Source organism: Eurosta solidaginis, chromosome 4 (assembly GCF_040869045.1).
Source record: "Eurosta solidaginis isolate ZX-2024a chromosome 4, ASM4086904v1, whole genome shotgun sequence".
NCBI lineage: Eukaryota > Metazoa > Arthropoda > Insecta > Diptera > Tephritidae > Eurosta > Eurosta solidaginis.
Genome location: NC_090322.1, coordinates 795,901 through 823,105, shown reverse-complemented (window position 1 = coordinate 823,105; position 27,205 = coordinate 795,901). Strand labels below are relative to the sequence as shown.

At 37.5% G+C, this 27,205-nt stretch overlaps 2 protein-coding genes across 2 annotated transcripts in view; one reads left to right on the top strand and one right to left on the bottom strand.

The window, feature by feature from the left end:
- LOC137248384 (uncharacterized) overlaps window positions 1-27,205 on the bottom strand; it is a 65,417-nt gene that overhangs the window by 32,661 nt on the left and 5,551 nt on the right. The window lies entirely within an intron of this gene.
- LOC137247525 (uncharacterized) lies at window positions 6,410-7,853 on the top strand. Its single transcript, XM_067778516.1, has one exon. The coding sequence runs from the start codon at window positions 6,410-6,412 to the stop codon at window positions 7,808-7,810; it is 1,401 nt and encodes a 466-aa protein (XP_067634617.1). The 3' UTR covers window positions 7,811-7,853.

The following is a 27,205-nucleotide window of genomic DNA, read 5'->3' as shown; positions in this document are numbered from 1 at the left end:
CAAGCATAACACACAAAAGCTCTTAATCGGATTTAAATTTTAAGCCGATTTTCCGTTCTTATACTTAATTTGATTCATATCAACTTTTGCCGTCATTAATCGCATAATTAGTCAAATCAAAGCTAAAATCAAGTGAATATTTATGACTACTTACATCGATAGGTTATGATTAAAAAATATATTTAATATTTAACAAAATATTAACCATACTTAAAAACACATACACCATTCCATTCAACAGTCTCTACATCATTAAATTTTCACCTTAAAAAAATAAATAAAATAAAAAATCAAACATAAAAGATACATATGCATATATAAAGTATAATAAGGTTCCTGCTTTAAACCACATTGAATATTCACATCGCGCACGGCATTTCCGAATTTCTTCATTCACAGATTGCGAAAGATGATTCTTAAGAAGATATGCCATTTCAAAGCATAAATACATACATATATTTCTCCATTAGGAAAAGATTTACAGTACACCTTTAAAAAAAACTCCTAAATGTATGCTACAAAATAAAAATTTCATTAGAAATCTGATCGAGCCAGGGAAATATGCAGACCTTACTTAAATTAGTTTTTCTTATTTCTTACGCAAATTCGAAAACTTGAGAAAATTTTACGAAAATTTCAAACTTTTTATTTGAAGTTCCCTCAGTTTTTTGAGCATGCAGTTTTGTAGCCCATCAATTTTAAACTGACAAAGTACAAGTAATTGGACTCCCGAAATTCGCATTGATGTTTGAACTTTTTTTTGGAGGATGTTTTAGTTTTTTTCGATACAAAGTGTAAATATAGAGGAGATTGGTTTGCGTTGTTTCAATTGTTTCAGTTACGTAATTAATAGAAGTTTTTTAGTCTCACTAAAACTCAAAAACGGCTTGACCGATTTCGATAATTTTGTTTGTTCCATTCCCTTTGGTTCAAGGATGGTTTATAAAAAAATTTTTTGGAAAAGTAGGCGGTGCCACACCCTCTATTAGGAAACATTTGAATTCGCTTTATCTCTGCAATTATTTGTAGGTATCCAAAATTTATTATAGAGATTTCATATATGATTGGAGTGGAAGTGGAAGTAAGAGCGGGGGTGGGAGTTGGAGTGGGAGTACACATGAAAGTGAGAGTGGGAGTTGGAGATGTAATGCGAGTGAGAGCGTTAGCGTGAGCGTGAGCGAGAGTTGGAGTTTAAGCGGGAGTGAGAGTAGGAGTGGGGGAGGGGGTGGACTGAGAGTGAGAATGGGAGTCAAAATGGGAGGGAGATAATTGGAATAAGGTATGGACAAAAATAAGAAGAAAAGAGGATAAAGTAGACGGGATTGCTATTGAGAGAAAAGAGGGAAAGCGAGGCTCACTTTTTGAATGAAGGCAAACCAATTTTCGGAAAGGACAAACCAGATATTAATAAAAAAAACATTAAATATACGAAGTTGGAAGTGGAAATGCTTATGGAAAATTTTGATTTCTCATAGGGGCTAAGTGACTTTTAAGAAAAAAATATTTATTGAAAAACAAAAGTAATAATTTTTAAAATTTGTTTTATTTTAACTCTTCAGAAAAAATTGTTTATTGAAAAAAAAATATATATATTTTTTAAAAACATTGCAGTTCTTAAATTTTTCCGAGCTTCGAAAACCCCCGATTGAAGATATCTCATTTACAGCCAATTTCCAGAAACAATTCAATGAAAAATTAAATTAAAAATAAAAAAAAACTTTTTTCGCGGTCAGATTTTGTATGAAATTCGTAGTAAAATTTCATATTTCGCTTAAATTTCTTTCGTAAAACTGACCGCTGCTTTGGGATTTATTAATTTTGGCTGAGGTTGCTCTTAAACTCAGCACCCCGAAGTCCTTTGGAAAATTTATCACGATCCCAGGTTCTTAATTTTTTTTTTTTCAAAATTTGTTTCGATTTGCATTTTTTTAATGTGCTTGTAACGTGGGAACTAAAATTATACTAAAAATATGTATGCATGTGTGAACATAATTGGCGAACACAGATAGTTATGTATGTATTTGGCTAAGAGCACAAAACATTTGAAATTAAGTAAATGATGCAAGGCAAGTACTTAACATTTTTCTTCATAATAAATAAAATGAACGAATTCATAATAAAATTTTTGTAAAATTATTTTTACGGTTTTTATGGTAAGCCAACTTAGTTAAAGCCTTTGAGCGCTATCTGACCCAAAATAGTTATTTGGTTCGATTTGCTTGAGAAGAAATTAGGGCCCAGCTACTATTCCAATTTTTTTTTAATTCTTCCTTTACTTAAATCCTATCCCAGCTATGATCTTCTAATAAATTTAGCACGTACATATACATATACATATGTATGCGTGCAGCGACCGAGGTAAATCTTAAGTTCCCATCAGCTGCATCGTCATTTTTTTTTTTAATATTGCATTTTCTCTCCTTTTGGCGCTAACGGAACGTGACAATTTTCCACACACCGCTTGTTTGGTCAGTCACCACAGAAACCCTGATTATTGTTTTTGCTTTGGAAGATAAATTAGAGCACCAATCATACCTTGGCGCGTTCTCAAGCCTCTTTCCAATAAATTTCATAGCAATTGCCTAATTTTTCACAAAACAAAAAACCAACAACACACAATAACAACAAACGGAAAAAAGTAATAACGATAATAGAAAAGGTGCTGAGCAAAAGAAAAAAAACGTTAGCATGAATAAACGTGAAGTAATGTGCAAAAGAATTCTGCAATATTTACACAAAGAAATGTGAGAAGCGTAGAAAAAAAGGAAGGTGCCGCCTGCCAGCCAGAAGGATCGCTGCATTACTCTTAGTACATCTGTTGATATCGAAGTCAAATCGGAATGGTTAGAATGTGAAAGTGAAAGAAGAAAGTCCTGCGAATGCGCTGGCGAGAAGAGGAGTCCCATGTCAATGAAATGAAATCAAATTAACTGAATTGTAAGCACCGATTGAGCAGATGTTCGGTTAATATTAAGCAATTGTTATGTGAATTATATGAAAGTAGATATGTATAAACATACATACATACAAACATACTTATGTTTGTGGATACGTGCATACATTTGATCAGTAGCAGATCTTTGGTCTTTAATTTCTTGTACTGCAGATGATTATTTGCTTTACTGATAAATTAAGTAACCTATTGTAGGCACAAAAATAGTCTTACGTTTGTATTATGTAAGTATTTAGACGAGTTATAGCTACCTACATTTATGACGTAATGAATTAAATGAAATGAAAATTGATTTTACGCTTATTATTTAAGACTTTCTTTTAAGTCAGCTTAAGGAGAGTCCCAAAAGACATTACGTTGGTTTTAAATTGAATTTACCAAGTGAAGACGTTGAGCGCTTCAAAGACAATGTCGGATTTATAAAACTCGAATCAAAAGGCGAACAATTTCTATGACTAATCAAAGCTAAAATTGTAAACAGAGTCAAAAGTGTAGAATCTCTGGAAGTACTTACCGATACCCGGCTAAAGAACAGTTCGGGATTGTCTATACATAACCTGAGCCCTGCCTAGTTATACCCCATGATAGATAGCTCTGTGCAAGCCCTAGATAGTATCCACTAAGCAAAACGTATGTTAACCTATTTAGAGGCACTAGAATTATGTAAGTAGTGTGTGGCTGAAAAAAATGTTTAACAAATAAAAATAAGCAATTCCATACATTTAATAAGGGATTTATCTTAATTGACTTCGCATGGTGCCCGACTCACGTTCATACCCAGGTCCATGACCTATAAAAATCTACATGGCTGTCACCCGATCGAAAGACACGCAACCAGAACATCCATGTTGCAATAGGCGATAGGCAAGCCTACATGGTTTTAGATGTTCGCACTATTCTAGATCCATGCATCGAGTCGGATTACTCTATGTCACCGCAACGGAATGTATGAATTCTGAATGAAAAAGGAAGCTAAGCGTCAAGAGGAAAAAAAATTGACTAAGACAAACGTGAGTGTTTAGAGGTTGAGCTACTAGCTCATTAGCAACCATTATTACCAACGAATTCGGCAAAAAGCGAAGGTTTCAATCCCATAGAAACCGATGATTTGGTAATCTATGTTTGAAATTGCTTACATTATGGAGGAAACACTCTTCTCCGCCCTCTCAGGAGCAGAGAATGCAATGGAGCCTCCCGGGAAGATGCTGATCCCGAGTTCACAATCTAATGAGACATTGTCTGCAGAATCAGACTTCCAACTTGTTTTAACCTTTTGAGTTCTGTTTCAGCCACGGTGCAGATTTTCGCCATGCCGCAAATTGAATGAAGATTGTAAAGTCCGAAGTCGAGGAAGCTGTAAGAGCTTTTTGTCTATGCTATGTGAATAATAGAAGATGAAAGCGGACAGGGGGCCATACCCCAGTTCCCTCACGTAGATCCGCCACTGAGTGCATCCCACCTTATACTTTGATGCATAATAAACAAAGATACACTACTACAAAACTGCATTTTTTTGGCCGAGTACTCACTTTCACTGCCTCTTTTCAACTCATGTCCACAAAATGGTTTTTGTAAATGTGGAAATCGTGGACGGAGGCTGTGGAATACATCATGTACACATTTCCCTTATTTCCGATACTGGCTAAGAGAGTTAACTATGAAACGCAGAGTCCGCATCGACGTCTGAATTTTTATCAAAAGGACAGCACTATTTTTCAGTGTTGACGCTGGTGTGGTTGGGAGTGTGTGCTATATTCTCGTGAATCTAAAATGTCAAATTTACGAAAAAAGCCTAATTAATTTAAACTTAAGTCATCTATAAATCTAACTGTTCCTGAATTCCAAGTTCTGAAATGCGCCTACTAACACTTAAACTCTTCCTAACTCTCCATTACCAACCAACCCCTGTTGAACGCACACCTAGTGATAGCGACCTTTATATATTATAAGGATATTTAGCGGAGAGTTTGTTCTCTTTACATTTGGTGGTGTGTCAACAACTGAAGTCGTAGACAACGAGGGAGCGAACTGTGCTGCTATGCGCCTGAAATTCCAGCTGATATTCGAGTTTTGTACACAGAGCTGAGCGGACGTGAAATTTTATTCTACAGCGCGAATACGAAAAAAGTAACAATAAAGAACTAAATGTTTACGTGATATCCACACAAAAAAAATTAGTAACGAATCACAAAAATCAAAATTAAAAATAAAAACACATTAACAGTGTTAAAACATAGGAACGATTGTTTTACGAAAAAGGTAAAGGATTAAGTGAGAATATACTTTTTAAAATATATCTATACAAAAAACTAGTGAACTGTAAGAAAAGAGAATAAGTGATTGTCAAATATTCCCGCCACCAACAAACACCCTATATCTCAAAAAATAAGAAAAAATTTGATCGAGCACTTGAAAAATTTTAGTTATTTGCAAATTATTTAAATACCATTTAAGTGCACTTAAAATCTGTGAACTTTGCCAAAATTACTTTAGATGTAATCGATCAATGCTTAACCAATTGAAGTGGCCAAACTGCAAATGCGCATGCGCAGCTACATGAAACGAACAATCGCTTGCCAGCCCGCAATGCAGTACTCGTACAACCATCGAAACCACTCGAGCAACACTTAAGACCACTTCACGCATAAATGAAATAAAACGTACAAACACAAAGCGCGCGTTTCAAAGGACGAAAATTCGAACAAACCAAACCGCTGCTAAAGGCAGGCCAACTTCTTGTCGAACATAAAAATTAAAAAATTAAAAAATTGTGTCCGCAAAAAAAAACATTGCAAAATCACCGCCCAAAACACGTTTTGATTCATTTACATTTTTCTGTTTGCTTTGTCTTTACTGGTTTATGTTGTGCGCGAGGTTCAGTGATTTCACATGGAGCCACAACCAAATTGTAAGAATCTGCAAACAACAACAACTTATTCTCAAAAATCGTGAATTCCAATGCATGCGCCAGCGACAAAAGGCGGCATTTTTGCAGACTGCTTCTGTGCTTACGAAATGTGGCGAAGTCAATCATACGTAAACTTGATATTCATTGCTTTTTGTTTGGCTCAGCTTTTATTCAATTCAAAATTTGCCTTCATTGCGCAGCTGGAACTAACGCTGGCTGGCTGGCTGGCTGACTTGGCTGCTAGACCCTTAATTTGCCACACCGAGCGCCCTTTTCAATAGAAGCGAATTTAGCATAAAAGATTTGCAAATTACCACAAGCGCACGGTAAATTAAATTGAAGACGAGCGTTGAGTTTTGATTCAAACTGCGAAGAGTAATTCGAAACCCAAAAATTAAAAAGTGCGCGCGGAGTTAAGACAGACGTTTTTATTAGAGCACGAAAATTAGTTTCTAGCCAAGCTATTACTTATTCAGTAGCCTTTATATTGTAAGCTAATCTAACGTATTTTCTCTTCCTACAGTTATTTAATTAAAATCAATTCAAACATGCTCAAATGGGCAGTCCACACACCGCGTCTCTCATATCTAACAGCAACCGATGCGAATGGGAACAGCGTCGACACGCAGCTTAAAACATTAGTTTGCTTGTCTCCAAAAAAGCAGAATGGGCCCAACCAAACACCCATCGCACAAACACGCACTCCCTCTGCAAGACGACAGAGAGTGAAAAGAAAATCCCCTGACTTGTATCTTTCGCGTCGCTTACAAAGTTGGCTAGAAAAAGAAAATCAGCTTGAAGAACAGATTACATCCACACCGCTGCAGCCAAACGCCAACTCGTATGCGAGAAGCTGTCCTTTACGTCGTCTAAACAGTCTCAAAGACTTGAGCAACATCATACCTAGTGAAAGTGTCAACGCCGCCTGCACAACTGCTACACCAAATCATATATCGTCAGTGGCGCGTACACCTAATCAGCTGCTAGGTAGCTGTAAAGTAGCACGAAATAATCCAACCAATTACGCAGCCACACTACCCACGCTCGAAGTCGAGTATTCGCCATGTGGACTTGTGCCTGGACCGATATTGGCATTACGTGGCTTGGGCATCGCGGATACATACTTCGATAAGCCACGTTATTTACCACCAGATCATAACGAAACTCTATTGCAAACTCATTCTGCGTTCAATACTTCAAAGGCTACAAATTGCACAATGCAAAACCCGCAAAGCACATTCCTATCGGTGAATAGTGCACGGGACGATACACAATCGTTGAGCTCATCGAAGATGGGCGATCAGACGCTAGAGCGTATGATAGATGCGATACTTGAAAGCACACGCAAAGAGAAGAGACACATAAAATTTGCGAGACAATTTCAAAATCACCAACGCTCCGTAATGTCTCCCACATATACAAGAGCAGAAGATCCGGCGAATGATTTGAGCGAGTTTTGGTGTGAAACACGACACGAAGCACCTTTAACCCAACCTACGCACAAGAAAAGACGTTCTTTGCCAGCTAAAATGGCTGCTGCTGAAATATTTAGTGAACGCGAAGTACGTTCACCTATTGGGGCAAGAAATCGTCTGCGTCGACTACAAGATACCAACATTTTTCACCTGAGGCGACAACGTGCCGTGCGTCGGAAAAGGAAGGGATCAAAAATGGGCGATAAAAGTACCACAGACGCCACGTATGACATACCTGCGATTGTAGAAGAAAATGTTTCGACAGAAAAGTTAGAGCTTAGTTCTAAAACGTTAGAAGATGCAAGCCCAGATAGTGGGCACAACTCTTGCAGCGAGCCGGAAGATTATTCAATAAACAACGGAATCGTTTTTGCGCCAATTGTGAATGCGCTGGAAAATAATGATTCGCCCGCACTGGATGCGACAAAGCGACGTCTCAGCTTTTCGAATGAAACCCTAATGGCTAGTCCATGAGACATGCCCATGAACATCACTGGTGCCTGATTAAATGTGGTTATACATGGAAACAACCAAACATACATATTTTTACGTTAATTTGTTGCCTGTTTTGTTGTTGCTACATAAGATTAAATTTTTCGCATTTTATAGCCAAATAAAGTTGTATTTAATTAAATTTAATAATTTTCCCACGATGAATGCCGTTTTAATTATTCATTCAGATGCACAGACGATTGTGTCCTTTGGGGAGTAACCAAAGAAGGTAAATTCTATATTCGTTAAAGTAGGATTCGTGCAGAAGTGTACATACAAACATACATACGCCTGTCTTCCATATCTGCCCCTATTTCATAAAAAAACTATTTAAATTTTACAATTTTTTTCACTTTTCTGGTCGCTAACTCGAATAAGTTTAATTGGTGCCACTTTACTGTGGCACTTCAACTGTGCGGGGTTGTTTTGAGCCCATTAATATTCCGCTGGTAAGTAAATAACGTGCATATTCAAACATATATACAGGTGGTCACAAACCATGACTAAGTTATGCTTAGATGAAGAGAAACGGTATCTCGGGTGGTGTCATATGGAAATTACCAGTAAGTACAACAATGGCAGCGGTGATCAATTTGAAGGGCAATAACTGAAAACTCCATATTAGCCACTTTTCAAAAGGGCATGGGAAATGTACTGACAGCATGTGAATTCTGCAAAACTAGAATGGACAAGCCACCAGCTGCCGTTATGGTGTTTAATGTTTGCTTCCGTTGTTAATGTTCTTAAACGCCCGCATTAGAATTGGTACTTGTGGGGCAATAAATTGTTTGTATGTAAATTAAAATAGAAGGAGAAGTACTTGGTTGAAGGCACTACAAACACGTACAGTCACTTGAAGTCAAAATGGAACAAGTGAAATAAACTGAAATGTTGAAGTTTAGAACAACAACACACCTATAGATAAATTCTCCCGAGAGATGAATCGACCTAAAATCATCCGATTGCACCGGTTCCCTCGCCCCTGCCTTGCAAGGCGTTTGTGCAAGAAATATATTGTGCTAATGGGCGTGTAGTCCTTGGCGTACAAATGCCTGATCTTCTCCGCCTTTGGTAGGAAGACAACGCAATTGTGGCTCATGATTCTGTCGTATGCATCCATCAAAGATTATCCTGAGCCCTTCTATGATCGTTCAGCATGACAATGAATATTCCGTTTGAACCTGGAGAAAATTGTCACCATCCACTCATTGTTAAGTACACTAGGTACTCTTCAGTTTACTCATTAGTCTCTGAATTATTTCGTCGCTGGAAAGAACCTTTCGTAATCTTGCTGTTTCACTTCAGTATTCGATATCAGCACAGAATTTTTTCTATGAGCATCTCTCTGCTATGCCAATTTCCCATTTGTAGATCCTTAACAGATCTTTATATTCGTTCCAGCGCTCCACACGGTCCACAACTCCTGTCAGTTTTAAGTATCCCCCATATGCTTCCGAAAAAACCAAAGTGCTTTGCTTTACCATGGCGGCTATGCTTTTACTGAATCTCCTTAGAGCGCAGGATTTAGTTTTGTTTGCGATGTTGTTGAATTCCTCCAACTTTTCTGCAGTGGTCACCTTGTCCAGTTGATCAAGATTCGTGCCTAATAAGAATTTTTGGAGCTGGGCCATCTCGTTGCTCTAGGGTTTTCCAAAGCTTTGCCCTCCTCTATTCTCTTTGGATGCACGTTGAAATTGGTATAAGTATGGTCGTAAAACGATGGCCTCTGAAGGATGGACTCAAATCACACCTTTATAAATATATCATTTCAGAACTAAATGTGGTAACTAGCACATTACTTGACGTTATCTCAACATATTTAGGAGGAAACTCATTTGGCTATATTTAAATAACTCTGGGATGCATAATTAATCAAGCACTCGCCTCTATAGTTTCGTTTCGTTACCTGCGCACGCCCTGTGCTGCGCATTATCGTCCAGGCCATTGACGAGCTGTCCCATGTACACTTCTTCTTTCAGAACTCTTCAGGCGGGCCTCTCACGTAGTGAACAATGTAGCAAGATGCCAGGATAAGGGCCTCCCGAATGACTACTTCCGCTAGGTCCTCAGGGCTAAAATTAAAAAAACTTAGAACAGGATAGGTCTTGCCTTCTGCGCCACGTCAGAAGGAATACTTTTAAAGGATCCAAGGAGACCCCTCGATGCCACTTCACTGTGCCGAAGGCTTGTTTGTATGATCCGCAGCATTATTTGACTGTTTTTCCCCTTTTTACACATATGCCGTTAAGCTTGCTTTAACCCCCTGCATCTTTGCAACATACATCTAGTTCCTTTTCTACCTCTTCTCTTTCTAATGTGTTCTAATTGTTGTCCTTTGAAATATATAGTACGGGCCCTTGTTTGTAGACCGCAGAGTAGCGTCCGGGCCTGTGTCGGTACTCAAAAACAACAATTTAAGATCGCGATATTTTTGCACGCTATCAACTTAGACCCATTGTACCCCTCGCTGAACCAAGGAAGATCGATTGAGCGTGGAATCGCAGGCCAGGGTAGAAGGAAGTGATAAGACGGACTTCAAGAGCGAAGGCAAGTCCGGTTAGTGGAAAATACTGACGAAGGTGAGGAAGCAGAGTAAGAGATCTCTGGCAGAGTAACAATAAATTGTCTCTTAATATTTTCTGGTAGTCTTCAGTAAAACATTAGATAATATCGTTAAACATCTTTCACGTATCAACGAATATTTTTTTCTACCTTGATGATTTTGATCTAGCTCTGAAACTAAAGCTTCCCCATTCCCATGTTAATACTTGAGAAACGTTCTAAAGTATTATCACCACAAATGTGACTACCGATCCCCTCCCTCCCTCTACCCACTTATCACAGACGTGCATCAAATAGTTACAAGGAAATTTTTATTTTTCCAGGACAATTTCACAAAACAATACAGAATTTAGGGAGCAATCTGTAACATTTTGTAATATTTTTCTGTTTCATTTTGTTTTAATTTTCCTGCTTATTGTCCAAGTTTCAACTTCAGTATCTTTTCCCACTTGCATATCTTAGCATAATGAGCTTCTGGGCATTTATTAAAAAAAAAAAAATAAGAAGGTAGTAAATCCATTTGGTTATTCTTGACTAGAGCAAGTTTTTCTACATTCGACTCAGCCAGACAAACGTACAAAGTCGGTACAACAAGGTAAATGCATAAATAATTTTTTAAAAACTTCTTTGTATGAAATTTTGCAATATAAAGCGATCTGTGTTGCTATTTGAATTGTTGTTGGCTCTTGCAGCTGGTCTGATTTAACTGCGAAAATGTGACACAATTCCAACAAAGGCAAACACATCGCACATCAACAACAATATAAAGAAAAGTAAAGGATCTTAAATACGAAGTATGAGGATGTAAAAGGATATGATGAAGGTACAAAGAAGACTTGATTGAAAAGTACATACATAAATGAGTGAATGAATGCGACATGAATGCGTAAATGTGAATCACGAGCACAAACACTGTCGCATATTCCTGTAAACATAAATAGCTAATATGAGCGCGCTAAGAAAACAATTTATTGGTAATATTGTGCATTCTAGAGCAGCATTCGACATGTCTGTGTATGCATGTATGTATGTGTTTGTATGTGTGTGTAGTATTTAGCACACACTGCTAACATAATTTTTGCGCCAAAAACAGCCAAGATGGTAATTTAGCGACATATGCCACAGACGGAAACGGCACGTTTAGCCAAAGGACATCTGTCGTTGAGAGTAGCACGAGTCAAGTATCAACAACATCAATGACAACAATTGAAGGCAAACAATTGCGTTGGCGACGACTGTCATACAAATTGCATTGCAGCAAGGACCTCCCTTACGGCTGGCTTTTGTTGTAGGTGAAATGCTTAAGAGCATTTAAATGGTGTGTGTCGCTGCCGGGCACTGTAAGGGTTAACGTTAAAAGTGAATGTTGCTATTGTTGCACGCGCCCTCACAGTGAAAATACATACATATGTACATGCATACGCTCGTCTCAAGTGTCCCACATCCAAGTAGTTTTCATTGCAACGTTTTTTCTTGCTCCCCCAGTTCAGTTGTCGCTATTCAAAGTTGCACTGCAGTAACAAAAAAAAATTGTTTTCACAAGATGAATGTGTTTTTAAAAACGAATAAATGTTGCAAATCGAATTATCGATTTAGATTTTTGCCTACTGTTGATGAATTTAATTGTTCGGATGGTGCATTGTTGTGCTGTAAAAGGATTAAATCTGCTGTTGAGCGCCATCAATCAGTAATCAGAGCGCATTTTGCACATTTTCACACACACACACATGCACTAATGCTTCAATACATTACTAACCATATGCATGTGCAGCGGCTGTAATAATTTCATCCTGCAACAACATTTGATATGCATCAAACATAATGCGAGGGGACTAACAACAGTTCGCCGAAAAAGTACTAAGCAATTTGTGCTATTTTTTCAATCTTCGTCCTTGCTAGACAGCTATCAGTCATTTGAGGCATCAATTGACAGATATGGCGCGTACAGCGTAAAGCAAAGTTTCCATCAGGTTGCTAGAAGCGACATGACAAACCTGATGTAAACATTTTGTATACGTGTATGCATACACATACATACCATGGTTTTCCATAGGAATAAAAGAAAATATTTATGCGAGTGCATTAGTGATGTGAAAAATTCTGTTAAAGTGTTGGAGTTTCCGTCAGCTCTGTCTAGCAGGGGTGTTTTTATCTTTCAATTTCATTGACATTGATTAGGAATATTCACTTATCACAACAGTCTTGTGGGTTTTGCTTTTTAAGCTTATCATTGGAATTAACTGCATAAATCAACAAGACCTTTTACGTCCAATTTTTTCTTATATTTGGAAATAACCAGAAATCGCACATAGCAGCAGTCTTCGGTATATTAGACGTGTTTTTTTTCATGTATATACATCTACATATGCGACTAAAAACCCTCATCGGCAATTGCGTATAGCCCAATAAAATAGTTGGCAGCACTGCCCCGCAAATGTCAAAACAATAGAACTACATTACTTACAACACTGCGTATAAAACAAGTGTGATATGTTATCCGTCAACTGGCAGGAGACTACCACTTTTTAGCGTCTTGGCAGCGTTTTGACAGGATGTTCAGTATGGCGTTGCATGCAGCCTGCTATCTTCAGCGGGTGCTAGAAAGAGTAGCAGGGTGAGGCCACGATAGTAACTTTAAAAATTGTGATCGGTTCTATTTTTTAATTTTACGTCTATGATCTTCACTTGTTTTATCCACAATGACTTACATTTCCTCTGTTAAGATTTCATTTTTTAATAAGGGATGTCAAAACATTAAGAAAGTCGGTTGAAACAACAGAATAAAACTTGGAAGTACTGATTTTATAAACACTTATTTCATAAGCATGGATAAAGTTGTGCACGCACTTAGCAGTCCGTACTAAGTTTGTGCAGATGTATATGTACGTAATAAGAAACACAGATCATTACACACCTGCTGCTGTCTGCTGTCAATTTTAACTATAAATAGTTCCACTTATGCTGGGCTCGTCCTCTACTGGAATTTTTGCACAAAAGACCGGAGATATAATACAACTATTTTATATTCAATTTCCTATTCGAGTGTTTGGCATTTCAACCTTTCTAGACGAACTGTTGTTAGTACCGTTATATGTACATTCACCATTTAAATTAAATGGTATGAGAAACACTTAGCGCGAACTCCTGATTCCTTTCCTCCGCAACTGTCATTATTCACAGATACTTTGTGCCACACAAACACACACACACACACATAAGCATGCATGCAACCTGAGAGAATTTGATTAATCGCAGTAAGATTGTTACATTCTTCAACATATCCGGCGGCATCATCTTTTGACAAAGCATCTTATATTTAGAAAAGAAAATCTTAAGCGATGCGGAAAAGTGATGAAATTCTTCTAGATCCTTAGGCGTTTTATACTTGAATTGATGATTATTAACAATGTATCTTTTGCTTCCGTTCCTCCATTGGATGCGCCGCTTCGATGTTTCATTGCAGCCTTCTTTTATTTTTCTTATTGCTTTTTTTGTTTTGTTGCCCTTTTCAGTTATGATCTATCTCTGTTATCCTTGTAATTGTGCCATTTATTCTCGGTATTCAGAGCAACTCAATGTGCTTTATAACGAATCTTGAAGATTTTTTTTGGAGCAAATGTTGGATAAAATTATGTATTGTACTCCAGTGCCCTTTTATGATGATCGCACATTTCAATGTTTTAGTAAAAGCGCGCCAATATTTAACGCCTGCATATGCAGCTACGGATTCACACGCATTAGACTGTGTCAAAAAAAATGTTTGCTTTTTTTCGCAAAAGGCTCAGAAGTTTCTTCAGTGTCGGTTGGTATTGTGTTGGCACGTGGAGCATATTGCAATTTATTTAAATAGTATGTTTATTTTTTAATTGATTGGAATGGAAATGTGTTTCGGGAATATTTTTCCAGCATTCAAAGCGACGTATAATGTGTAAATACTTTTTTCAACGTGAAATTCAAAATCGTTTGATTTCAAACCTTAAAAGTATACCCAACATGCATGGTATGCTGCAGAAATTATTTGAAATGATCATTAGGCAACTTACAACATTTTCCAAATAACAGCAGCAGTTTGATTCAAAACATATTGTAACGAATTTACCACAATTCGTCTTATTTGCAACCGTCTGCTAACGTTCGAATCACTAAACTTTTGAATAAATAACTCCACTTTTCAATAATGCAATATGGCGTTTATTAAAGTTCTTCACAATAACACTACTATTGCTCGCCAGATAGCGTCTTAAATCAAACTGATTGTCGTACCTCTACTGTTGCTGCCTTTTATACTGTCTGATTTCCTCGTTGCATATTTCTAGGCTTTTCTATTTCCAGAACTTACTAGTTAGTTATCAGCTATAAAATTACTCAGCTGTAACTACAGATGCATGATTTTACAGCTCCGCTCATACCCCGTGCGGTTGTATGTGTGAGCGACACTTGCAAAACCATTGCATACTTTCGGAGTATCTCAGATTTATGCATGTGGTTGTGCGTTGCTTCTCCGCTGCGTGTACGTACATATGTGTAGACATAATGATTGAATTATTGATGTGCATACAAGTCACTGCTTAGTTAATGGATCACTTATGCGAATAATGCCTAACATTGGTGGCCCGAGCGAAGCTACACGTCAGCTATTGACCACAGTAACCAGCTCAATAATACTATACGCAGCACCAGTGTGGTATGGATCTAAACAGACCCATCAAAAATATATATTAGCAGCGTGCGGGAGCGCAGAGAAATGCGCATGCGAAGCAATGGCGATTAAATGGACACTCAGAGCAAATAGCGGGAACCTGGACGCAGGGAAAACAGTAGGCTCTTAAAAAATGAGAAATATGGAACGCCACCCTGAAGTAATGCGAAAGTGGTGCCGGGGTGGGCCACGGTTCCAGAACGGGGCTGTTTTTTAGTCTAAGGACACACGGTTGCTGCGACGGCAGCAATTATGGTGCATTAGGAATTTTTCAGCCTCCCCGCACAAAAAAAAACAAAAAAAAAAAATTCACTGCTTAGCATCGGCTTAGAGATGATAGTATCCCTTAGTGCTGCTAATATTCGTTACAATATCTTATATTCGAGCACCAAACACGGCAATTAATATCTCCTTCTTCTTTAATTGGTGGCTAATCGCTTAGGCGATTCTGGTTGATTTAAGCAAAGCGAACTAGACTTTTTGTCTTCACGATAACTAACACCAGTTAGAGAAACCAAGTGACGAGAAGTACCTCTACACTTCAGCTTTAAAATACAGTGGAGGCCTGCCCTTCCCTCCGCTTCCAGGCGGGTTTCGTTATAACAATTTCCGACACAAACAGATATTTATTTCTGAAACGGTTTAATGTACGTAAATAAATAATCTTGAAATATCTTCTCTTTATTTATACCTATTTTGCTACTTTGTATGTAAATCCAGTCATTTTGTTAATTTATTATGCAAATTATTATGTTCTTTGCATTTTCACCGCAACGTGGGTCACTGCAGGCAGCCATTTCTCGCTCGTAACCAACTTGTCATACGCAATCTGCATAATTTAATTTCCAGATTTTACACAGCCCTCCAAACTGCGCCTCGTTTCCATTAATTTTCCTTTGCTAATGTCTTTTTTTTGTCCTTTTAAAGTTACCGTTTTCAATTTAATCAATTTCAGTGTTACGAAAGATGTCAATCTTACTCAGTGCGGTCCAACGAACGGACTCTCATATCCGGATGACTGTTCGTCCTTAAAGCTCGTTTCACCTTATCAAAAAATGCCTCGAAAAAAGGGTTAAATGTAAATTACGGAAGTCAGCAAAAAAAAATTATGTACCAAAACAACCCAACATTTTGTGCTGCGAAAAATGATTTCAAGAATTCTCAGTTGGGACGAGGTACAACTCTTCCTTCACTTCTGCAACGTGCGGCATCTTATGATTTGGGTAATGTTGTTGGTGCAATTAAATTTAAATAAAAAGGTACATTTCGTGCATTTTATGTGAGTTGAAGGCAAAACAAACTCGAATATGCCCTATCCCTAAACAGGATCAATCACAGCGTTTATGTAGATATAAAAAGAAACTTTGTTGGGCACAACAAACAGTCGGCTATCATACGTGTGAAGATGTTGCATATGTGACAGTTTTCTCAGCAAATATCTGCTTAATTAGCTAGATGGGAAACGGCTCAACAAACAGCCGCACCCGGTCTCTTGTGTTTTGAAACCAAAGAAAGAAGAAGAGCTTAAAAAATCATTTTGTAAAAATGTCGGCTGCAGCTTTCACTTTCCTTTTCATCCCATCAATAATTACGTCAAATCGTTGCGATCGCCTTCCAAACTCATCAATCAACCGCTGCAGTTCTGGCGCTGCCTACGGGACACTTTCTTTTGCGTGTAATTTTAATAAATGCAAATTATGTTGAAAGGAATGGCTGGACAATTTTTCGTACAGTAAAATGAATGACAATGTCAACTGACCTCTGACACACACCGGCGCCGTCAGCATGGTCTGGCCGCGGTTTCAGCGCAACCGAGACAAAGACGTTACGCGCACGAATTGTAAATGGCGTATGATTTACGTCGAATTAGTAGCGGAACAGTAGACCAAGTTACAATAAATACTTCCTTAATTACTTTGTTGGACAAGGCAGTGATAGCAAACAAAATTTTCGTAGACCATTAAACAACCCGCAGTCTCAGTGGTGATACCGGAAAAAGACAAATACAAACAAGTATCATAGATTTTGTGTAATGATCCAGCGATGGAATGGCGTTGTTGTACTGCTGGCTACTGAAATGTTTTGATTCTCATATGGCTTTTCTTTGGGCGTTTGTTTAATTGACCAATGGCTATGATGTGCGCTTGGAAACAATACGCGGTTTTTCCTTAGCCATTCAACTGTGAAAGGGTGATCACATGACAGACATGCGTACATACATTTATTTATATGTAGATGACCCTTGTCAAACATGAATAAAAATAGCGCGGACAGGAAACAAGCAAAGCCGTCAAGGCAGTCAAGGCGATGTGGGCGCTTTTCCGTGGGCATTAAATGAAAACTCTTTTAAAATACACGTTTTGTTGTTTGTATACAAAATAGAAATCATGTCGAGCTTACACAAAACAACTTAATGATCAACTGAGTAAAGGTAAACAAATCATGGGAACCGGAATTACGTAATTTATTTGTACATAATTATCAAAGAGTTATGAGCCATTTGAGAGTTAGAAGCATTTGCACTTTGTTTTCATTTATCGAAAATAACAAGCTTGTGACATTTTCTCAGGACACGAATATGTACAAAGCATCTAATTTTATTCCAATATTTTAGAAAGAAGAAAGCTCTGGAAATGCTCCAGTAAATCGTTAGAAAAATCGATAACATGTCGATAAAACCCCGATAACGTTTGTTATCGATAACAAATTTATAACTTTTCGATAACAAATCGATAACTAGGCTATACCTATAACAAATGGTTGAGAAATCGACAACTCGTCGAAAAGAAATACAAGTATAAAACGCCCGTCGATAGCAATCCAATAACTCGTTGAAAACGGTTGCTATCTATAAAAAAACCGTAAACACTTTGATAACAAATCGACAACACGCCACCAGGTTTCGGTTCCGCTTTTTGTTTCTCATATTTTCTTCCTCTATCCTATTTTCTTTTTTCTTCCTTTCTTTTCATTTCCTATGTTTGTCCTCCACTACTATCCCAGAGAGAGCACGATGAACCCCGTACTTAAAGACAAATACCCTAAACTCACAGTAGAGTAAAGCAACCTCCCCAGGGAGATGGGCGTCATTCTATCTCAGCTTCGATCTTATTACTTATGTATCTAGAATTCACCCCGACATACCCAATGTATATCCTGCTTATATAGTGTCCCCACATGATACCAACCATTTCAATTGCATTGAGGAACCAACGCCTCGAACACCTTTATCTCTCTGCCCCCACCCTGTTGAACCTCCAAGTTTCCTCGGACTCCTGTTATAGGTTATTGATGACAATTTGTGAGTGGTAGCACATGTTAGATGGGGCGAAGCACTGCCACGACAACAACAACGAGCTTCTAATACAGCAAACAATTTTTTAATACTTGAATTTTAACAATGCAGTCATTTTATATCTCTTTGACGACGCAATTTAGATGAATTTAACGGCAATCGTCGTGAAAACATGGCCGGTACTCATGAAGAGATATTTTAGTTAATGAATAATGTTCCCCCATAGGGGTTAATCAAATGATAATGATCTATAATCAATTTGGTACTTTTGCCCAAACACCATGGAGGCGCATCGCATGGGACATTCATTAATGCAGCTATTGTTTACGGCGCCAGTATCTGATTGTTGCGCATGCGCATATTTGCGGTGCTCTTTACTCGCTACTATTGGCACTCAAATCAATAAAAGTTCACATGCAAACCTACAGGGAATAATATTTATGTATATGATTTGTGTGTGTGTGTGTGTGTGCGTGTGTGTGTGTGTGTGTGTGTGTGTGTGTGTGGAAGCATTCTGTTTATTTGCTAACCAATGGACAAGAAGAACTGCTGAAGAATTTAGCTAATTTAGCACATTCAGACAGCTTGGGACGTAAATGACTTGCACAAAGGACATTCCGCAATTTAACGTTGATCGACAGCACGCGTCCTGCTACCTGCTATGAGATGTGAACAAAATTGAAACAAATTCGTCTACATTTGTAACCAAATATATATGAATATTGGACCAAACAACGAAAAACATATTGCCCACGTCCGTTTTTGTTTATTGTGGGCATATAATGAAATTCATGCAAACATAAATACATACACATATGTAGGTATGTATATACATACATCTATACGCATAATATAGCAATTCATTATATGAATTGGAATTTTTACCCTTAGCAAACATCTGCCCGTTCAAAACAAACTCATCCGCACTGTGATTAGACGCGTGTGTGCATCATTCATTTATGTAAATAATAATACCTGAAAAATTTATGTATGTATGTATATTCATTTGGGACGAAAAGAGGACGAATGAATTTCTTTATGTTTTAACTGCATTGTATACACAGAGATCATTGTACGTCTGCGCAGCACCTAAGGTGTATCGGACGTTGATCGGATCGGCTCATGCCATTGTTAGTGCACCTGTAAGAACAAAGAATTTGTCTGCGTATGTGCATAGAGACACCCGCACTCACATACTAACATACAAGTATTGGGTGCAAGTCTAAAGTATTCCAATTTACTATTCCTTTGTGTATTTGAACATGTCTTCCCCTCTTGATTTCTTATCAAAACGTTAATAGGCAATGTCCGGACAAGGGCAGAATGACCGAAAGTCAGGTTCTTCCGTAGCCATTGACCTACAAAACATTTGAACAGATCGTCCTTCTTGCAGTAGGTAGCAGGTGATGCGTAAGAAACACAAAATGTGTAAGTTATTCAAACAAAATCTATTAATTGGCTGTCGGCTTAAGTTGAAAATGTGTAAGGGCTTATGTATTAGTAAAAAGGACTTTCGTATTAGGCTAATATTTTACGGACATAACGCTTAACAGGATCTTGGGACTGCAATGTTGTCTGGCCTCTAAACAAATCCACATTTTAGCATACATTCAAAGGTATACTTATGTATACCTTTGAAATTATATGTATAAGCTGAACATAGGTGCATATGTATGTATGAATTTGTGCAATAGGGCGTGCCTTATTTTTCAACTTTGACCTACACAGAAAGCTCTTGATAAAATGATATCTACATCTATAGCTTTGCGGCCTAGCTCTGTAAATGATCTAAATTTAAAAAAATAGGCACAAAATTCAGTGAAGTGAATAGAATTAAATAATAAATTTCCTTTTTTTCAGCTTGAGCTTTCGATTGGTGCACAGCAAGTTCGTAACCCAGCGGTGGTCGTACGTAGCTGTCCGTGTCGTTTATATCCATTTAGGAACCTATCCTGGCAATCGCATCTGCAAAATCGTTGTTATCACCAGCGAGGCGCATAATAATCTACTTTATCACGTTGGATCTAATGCCATTAAGGCGGCCTGGTTTGCGGCAAAGATCTTTACATTGATATCTGGGCCGTGCTATCCTGGAGCAGTCTGGCTGCTATCCCTAAGTCATAGACCTCCGCTTGGGAGACACTACATGACTCAGAAAGTCGGTGCGAAGTTTGTACGCAGTTAACTAAAATTAGATTGACCTCACCTTTTAAACTAAAGATGTCTTTCTTTCGCCTGAAATTATTATACCTTAGCCTTGTCATTATCTCCCTTACTCTCAGGTGAACGTACAAAACTGTACTTGCTGTGCGTAAGAACCTTCAGGGGAAGTCTTCCCGTTGTTCGATTCGCACACCTACATATGTAGTTTGTCTAAAGGGATTCTCTCAGTTTTTTCGCGTATTTTGAACATTCTCGTTTTTTGAGCTCGTCGCTATTAAAATTTAGGCGAGCGATGTGAAGGGCGCTTTGTAAATCAGCAAAAAAATATATTTTGCATACAAATAAGGCGCACCCTGGTATTCAAATATGTAAGTACTACGTTTGCATATCTATCCGTTTAAAACCGAAAACTGTTACATGCAAATAAATAGCAACTCTTTCCCGCTGTAACTGGTTAGCTTGATGGCGTATACGAATGAATAAATAAAATAGAATACTTATTGCACAAAAACTACGAAAAATGAATGGAAATATTTTAGCTGACCTGTTTTGGTTTCACTCGTTTATACCCTACAACGTCCCATAACTCGCATGAGAATTGTCTCAGCAACTACGGTGAAGCGTTAAACTTTTATGTTTTTCACCCAAATTAGCCGTGTACAAAATGGGTGTATGTATGTATCTACGAAAGGAAACGAAGGATTTACCTCTGGTACCATATGGTGTGGCCGAGTGCAGCGAGTGCGGCTCAAATAATAGACAATTCGGCATGTGTCGTGCCTGTTTATAGAACTAATTGGGAGCATTTAGCATGCTATTTGACCGTTTCGAATTGGAATGGGGGCACATCGGAAGGGCATAAGCACTTAAATCCATAAAGCCTAAATGGTGAGGCCAATAGAATAAAAGGATATATTGTTGCATCAGGCAGACAAGCGAAACGATTTTAAAATATTTCTATAGCCGTTTGTAATACGAACTAATCATACCTACATACATATGTACATATGTATATATGAATAGAAATACATATGCATACCTATGTATATAAATTTTATTTTTGCTTATTACGTAAGATGCACATTTGTACATCAGCATAAATATTTAACCATTTTATGAGCAAAATTCGTCAAAAAGACTTGCTGCATACAAATGACGCAAATGAAAAACCACTTGCTTCCTGCTTATTACAACGACAATCCAAGCTGTGCGGAACTTTATGACTCTTAAAATAAAAACTAAAAATTAAATAATCAACATACAAATATACATAAACAATAGCAGACGGTCAAGCGATTTCAACCCAAAAACTAAGATCCTATCTGCTACTGTCCGCTGTGTCTGGCGCGTGGCTGGTGATCGCTACAGGGCGGCTGTATAATACATCTCTCACAATACATACATACACACGCACGTATATGCATTTGAAGTTTGTCACCACCAGCTGTTTAAAATAATTGCTCTTGATTCTTTTGTTAGGTCATTAACAGCCCAAATTGATGTTTTCTAAATCGACTGGCTAAACATGGTGGTCGGTTGTGTTTGCTGCTGTAGCCGAAATGTGTTTCAACTTCGTGGTTTACTGCTTTGTGCGTGCCGGTGCACCGCCCACTGATTGTGGTGACAGATAGAGATACTCTTCGTAATAATTTGACATGATGCAAAACTAGATTGTGTGTGTGTGCATGTTTGCATATGTGTCTATGCCGTTAAAGTCAACCCGATCGTGTGAGAGATTATTTAACCCGCTGTCAACGCTAAAACACAACCAATACAAAAACACAGTGGACACCGGAAGTGACTTATCGCGAATTTGCATGCATTCACATACACAGAACCCGCAAAAGTAATTTAAGTTTTGTGCAAATGCATTAAAAAAATGTAAGAGCCTTGAACTAGGCGAATGGAACGGAAAATGCTCGTAATTCTATTTTTTCTTTTATAACAATGCATTAGATGCCAAGCAAATGTCCGAACAGATCAGACAAAGGTCAAAAACACAAATGATCATTACCAGGATGGGCGCCATAAACGTATTATCTAGAGATATGTAATCTTGCGGTTACACGCGCCAGCCGATGATTAATGACTTTGACATTTGTGGTTGTGATGTACTGTCAAAATGTTTGATAATTGAAATTCTGGTAATCATCTAACTGTGTTAAATACTTTCATTTTAAATTGAAAATTTTAAGCGAAAATGTTAAACAAATAGGATAAGGTACTTTTATATGTACATATGTATGTATGTATATACATTTTGTCGACACCACCGAAAGGCTGCGAATTCTACTCAACGAAATTTTACAGTGGAACGAAAAACTCAATGGAATGAGAGAAAAGTTCTTCGAAAGATTTATGGACCTCTACGCGTTGGCGATGGCGAGTACCAAAGAAGACTTAACGATGAGCTGTACGAGCTCTACGCAGACATCCACATATTCCAGCGAATTAAAACGCAGCGGCTGCGCTGGCTAGGTCATGTTATGCGAATGAAAGATGAGGTTTCGGCCAAGAAAGTGTTTCTATCGGAACCCACCTATGGAAGCAGAGGTAGAGGTTTACGATTTAAATTCCCTTGGTGTGACCAATTGGCGCCGGGTTGCAGAGAAAGAAACGACTGGCGCGCCTTGTTGGACGGCCATAACCGTTTAAACGGTTAAGCGCCAATTTAGTAAGTAATATTTTACTTTTAGTATTTCTTAGGGATGTTTAATCTTCGTCTCTTACAAAGGTGGCGCGAGTAAGAGATTAAGGAGCTACAGAAAAAACTTGCAATTGCTTAAAACAAGCGAAACGTTGGGCAGAATAGTGAATTGAAGTCTTTCATTTGCACCAAAATAAATGGATCCGCCAAGCCTGAAATAATTCAACTAAATCAAGCTAGCTCGTAGTTGATTACTTTACGAGAATACCCAAGATTACACACTTTTATTTAACTACAAAAAAGTTAGTACACTAGTTGTCACTTCATACAGGGGTAAGCAACTCTGAGTTTTTTCGGCCATCGCCATACAAATAGTCAGCTATTTTCAAATAAAATATTCAAAAAGCAATGCCACTACTTTATTCCCCAAATTTCTGTGCTTTTACAGGGTGCCACCATTTTGTTCAAACCCTATTTTCCATGTTCACAGAAAAACCTATTTTTTTTTCCCATTATCCAATCCAGACAAGGTAAAACTTACGTCGAATTTGGTAACTCCATTGATATCAATTTCATCCGCATACGCCGTTAATTGTAACCTCTTATAATAGATTGTACCATAGCGGTTTAAATCGACTGCTAAATTTATATTCTCCATTTAAAATTTTTCCCAAAATTATTAAATAAATTATATTCTCCAGTATCAGAATGAAGAAATCAGATAATAGGGAGAGTTGTTGTTTAGGACGGCGCCTTACTTGGTTAAGAATGGCCGAGAGAGGCGATTCCCAATCCTATACAAAGTTTTAAAATATCTGCCTATATAAAAAGCGACGAAAATCCAAAAGCGCAGCATACACCTCCATCCATAAATGTACATTAACCTGGGTGGATTTGTATGGACGAAAGTTAACCGATATCGCACTATCGATTTTTCGATAGGATTTGGGCTCAGGAAAAAAAGTTCCACTACGCATACCCAAAAAAATAATTTTCGAGCCTGCAAAAAAAAATGGCGAAAGGGTAAATTTTTCGACCAAAACACTCCCCAAAACCCAAAACATATATTTTTTTTTTGGCTTCAAAAAACTGTTATCGCCAACGCACATAGGTAGATTTTAGACATTTAGGCGCCATAATTGAATTTCTGAAAGTTGCCACAATTACAAAAAAAAGCACTCCCCCAGCTTAAGGATAGACAGGGGAACAATAATTCTTCCCCTTCCCATCCATCGCATAACTGGCGTTAGCTGTCAAATAAACGGAATTTAGCTATTTCTGAACGCGTGTCATAGTTTTTTTTTAACCTATGTGAAATCCCATGTTTTAACGTGAATATTTTAAGTTTTAAGACAATTGAATTGAGCAATTGTGATGGATTCTGATATTTCAGGTAAATACTAACATTATTAATGGTGTTTGTGATTTTTAAAAGTTATAAATAGATAAAGAACCTACTTTATTTAGAATGTTAAAAACATTTTTTTTTTTGATTTTTGGTGTTCAAACCCAGGTTTGTTATGTTTCCAAGTCTGTCCAAGTGAAAATTAGTTTTGAACATGGTACTTGGCACAATTAGCTTGCCAACTGCATTAAATTTAGCTGCAGATACTTGCAGATATGGGGTTAGATAGAGAGTTTGATACACCCTTGTTGCTGTACAACAAGAAAGATAGCCTCACTGCGCAGGTACTTTTTAGTGTTACACAGTGTAATATCTATTTTTTTAATATAACCGATTAATTACACAGATTATTATCAGACCAATTCTAAATATTCTCACGGATTTTTTTATTCCCGCGGAAAAATTCCTCCAATTCTTTTCTCCTAGGGAGAAGAATAATTGGGGAATAGGAATTTCGAATTTTCGAAGTCAGCTGTTTTGTCAATTGAAACAATTCGTTGCGCATTTCTTATTTTGTTTAAAAAATTGAAAAGTTTAATTATTCTGGCGAATTTGTTTGAAATTAAGAAATAAGGTATAAACAATGCACATTATTGCATTTCATGTGGTATTCACTGAAATGAGTAATGAATTGGTGCCACAGCAACATCAACAGAGGAGCATAAAATGAAGAAGCCGCCGGAGTTGCCTGCTTTCATTCAGCAAAGCAATTTTCTGGCGGTCAAGTCGAGTTGAGTTCGCCTTCGCGAAAATCTATTTAAAAAAAATCTTGCGCAATTTCTGGATGGCTACATCAAATATACCAAGAGCTCTTCCGTTGCTTATGATCAACTTTTCGACTTAAAATAAAGAATATTGTGGTTGTTGTTGTTGCATTAACAGTGAGAATATATATTGTGGTAGAATGTACATACATAATTTAGCACAAATTTGTACAAACAAGTGTTCTTTCTTAAAAGAACCAATTTCCTTTAACTATTTTGATGCATTCCCTTTAATTTAACAAGTGAAAAAACTCCTATGAAATGACAGAGAAATCTCCTTCTCCCTCACATTCATAATACCTACTTTTCTCCAATAACCGGTTTCCGCATTTTCGAACAGTGTTCAGAATAGGAGGAAAGGGAGAAGTGAAAAAACTCACAAGGAATTTTTATTGAGAATACGAGGAATGGGAGAAGGGAAAAAACTCGCACGGAATTTTTGTTTAGAATTGCGCTGTATAATTTTTTATTTATTAAACAGTTTTAAGGAGATATAGGCAAAAAAATATTTTTGGCCGCCTTAAACTTGAAAATCTACCTATGTGCAACGTTTTTACAACAGTTTTTTGAAAAAAAAAATATTTTTGGGTTTTGGGGAGTGTTTTGGTCGAAAAATTTACCGTTTCGCCATTTTTTTTTCGCAGGCTCGAAAATCATTTTTTTGGGTATGCGTAGTGGAACTTTTTTTTCCTGGGTCCAAATCCTATCGAAAAATCGATGGCGCGATATCGGTTAATAAATCGACCCAGCCTAATGTACATACAGTGAAATCAGGACTCAACGCAATAGCTCTCTCTCAGTAGTGAGTCGTATTGAACCCTATTTTGAAGACTCTTAACTGAGGGACATTTGGGATGGCAGGAGATACCTAACAACACTGCAACTTGAAAATGGTCATAGCTTAAAAATTTGACGATCATAGGTTCGAATCAAGCTCAAGGCCTTAACAATAATAATTTTTATTTTATTATTATTGTTGTGATATAATTTTTTCCCAATCGAAAAAAAAATGCATAGGTCGTTGCACAGATTCATTTCAAGCGATGCTAAGCTCCTTCATCAGCACCATTTTGGCCCCGCTGTTTTAAATATTTGCAAATGGTATCACTAACTTTCAAGCTTAATTCTTTTAACTTCATCTCATAATCTACCTTTTGATAACTGCTGGGCTTGCGTAAGGGGGCAGTCCCTTATAATTTTTGCCACATGGCGCCTATCGCAAATTCCAAGGGATCTTACATTGATCGGTGTCTAGTTGGTCTTCAATTCATTCCCATTAAATAGCCTACCCAATGCATCCGCTCGGTCTTGATTCGTTAAAGAATTTTTCTCCCTTTCTACTTTCATCTGGACTGGACAAAGAACACTTAGATTCCAAACATCCGGCATGTAGTCTTCCGACCATTCTAGGAAAAAAAAAGATGATACATGCGCTTTACCAACTCCTTAATTAAAAAGGGATCTTAAAATGTTTACCGCTTCAGCTCTGTAATACCCTCTAGATGGAAATGTGCAGCTGTCACTTCAAAATACTTTGCAACAATTAACGCGGACCGATGTGTGAAATATTGAAACTGCGCCTCCTTTAATCGCTTCCCATCATTGGAATTTAGCTTTGTTTTCCCTGAAGCAATCCAGTAAATTCGCAAAAAAAAAATCTGCACATATGCACATCAATTCAAAAATTCTTCCGTATGTACTTATGTATGCCCGTTGATGTACTGTAACAAAGGTAAATTTTGTTTATCTAAAAAGAAATCTTCAAATGCTCGATTTCGCTTTTTTTGCCTATCAAAATATATATCTATGTAATAATGTACATATGTACTCGTATGTATGTAC

Bases quoted from the DNA above. Each gene is read 5' to 3' on its own strand.
- LOC137247525 (XM_067778516.1), top strand. From the start codon at position 6,410: ATGCTCAAATGGGCAGTCCACACACCGCGTCTCTCATATCTAACAGCA.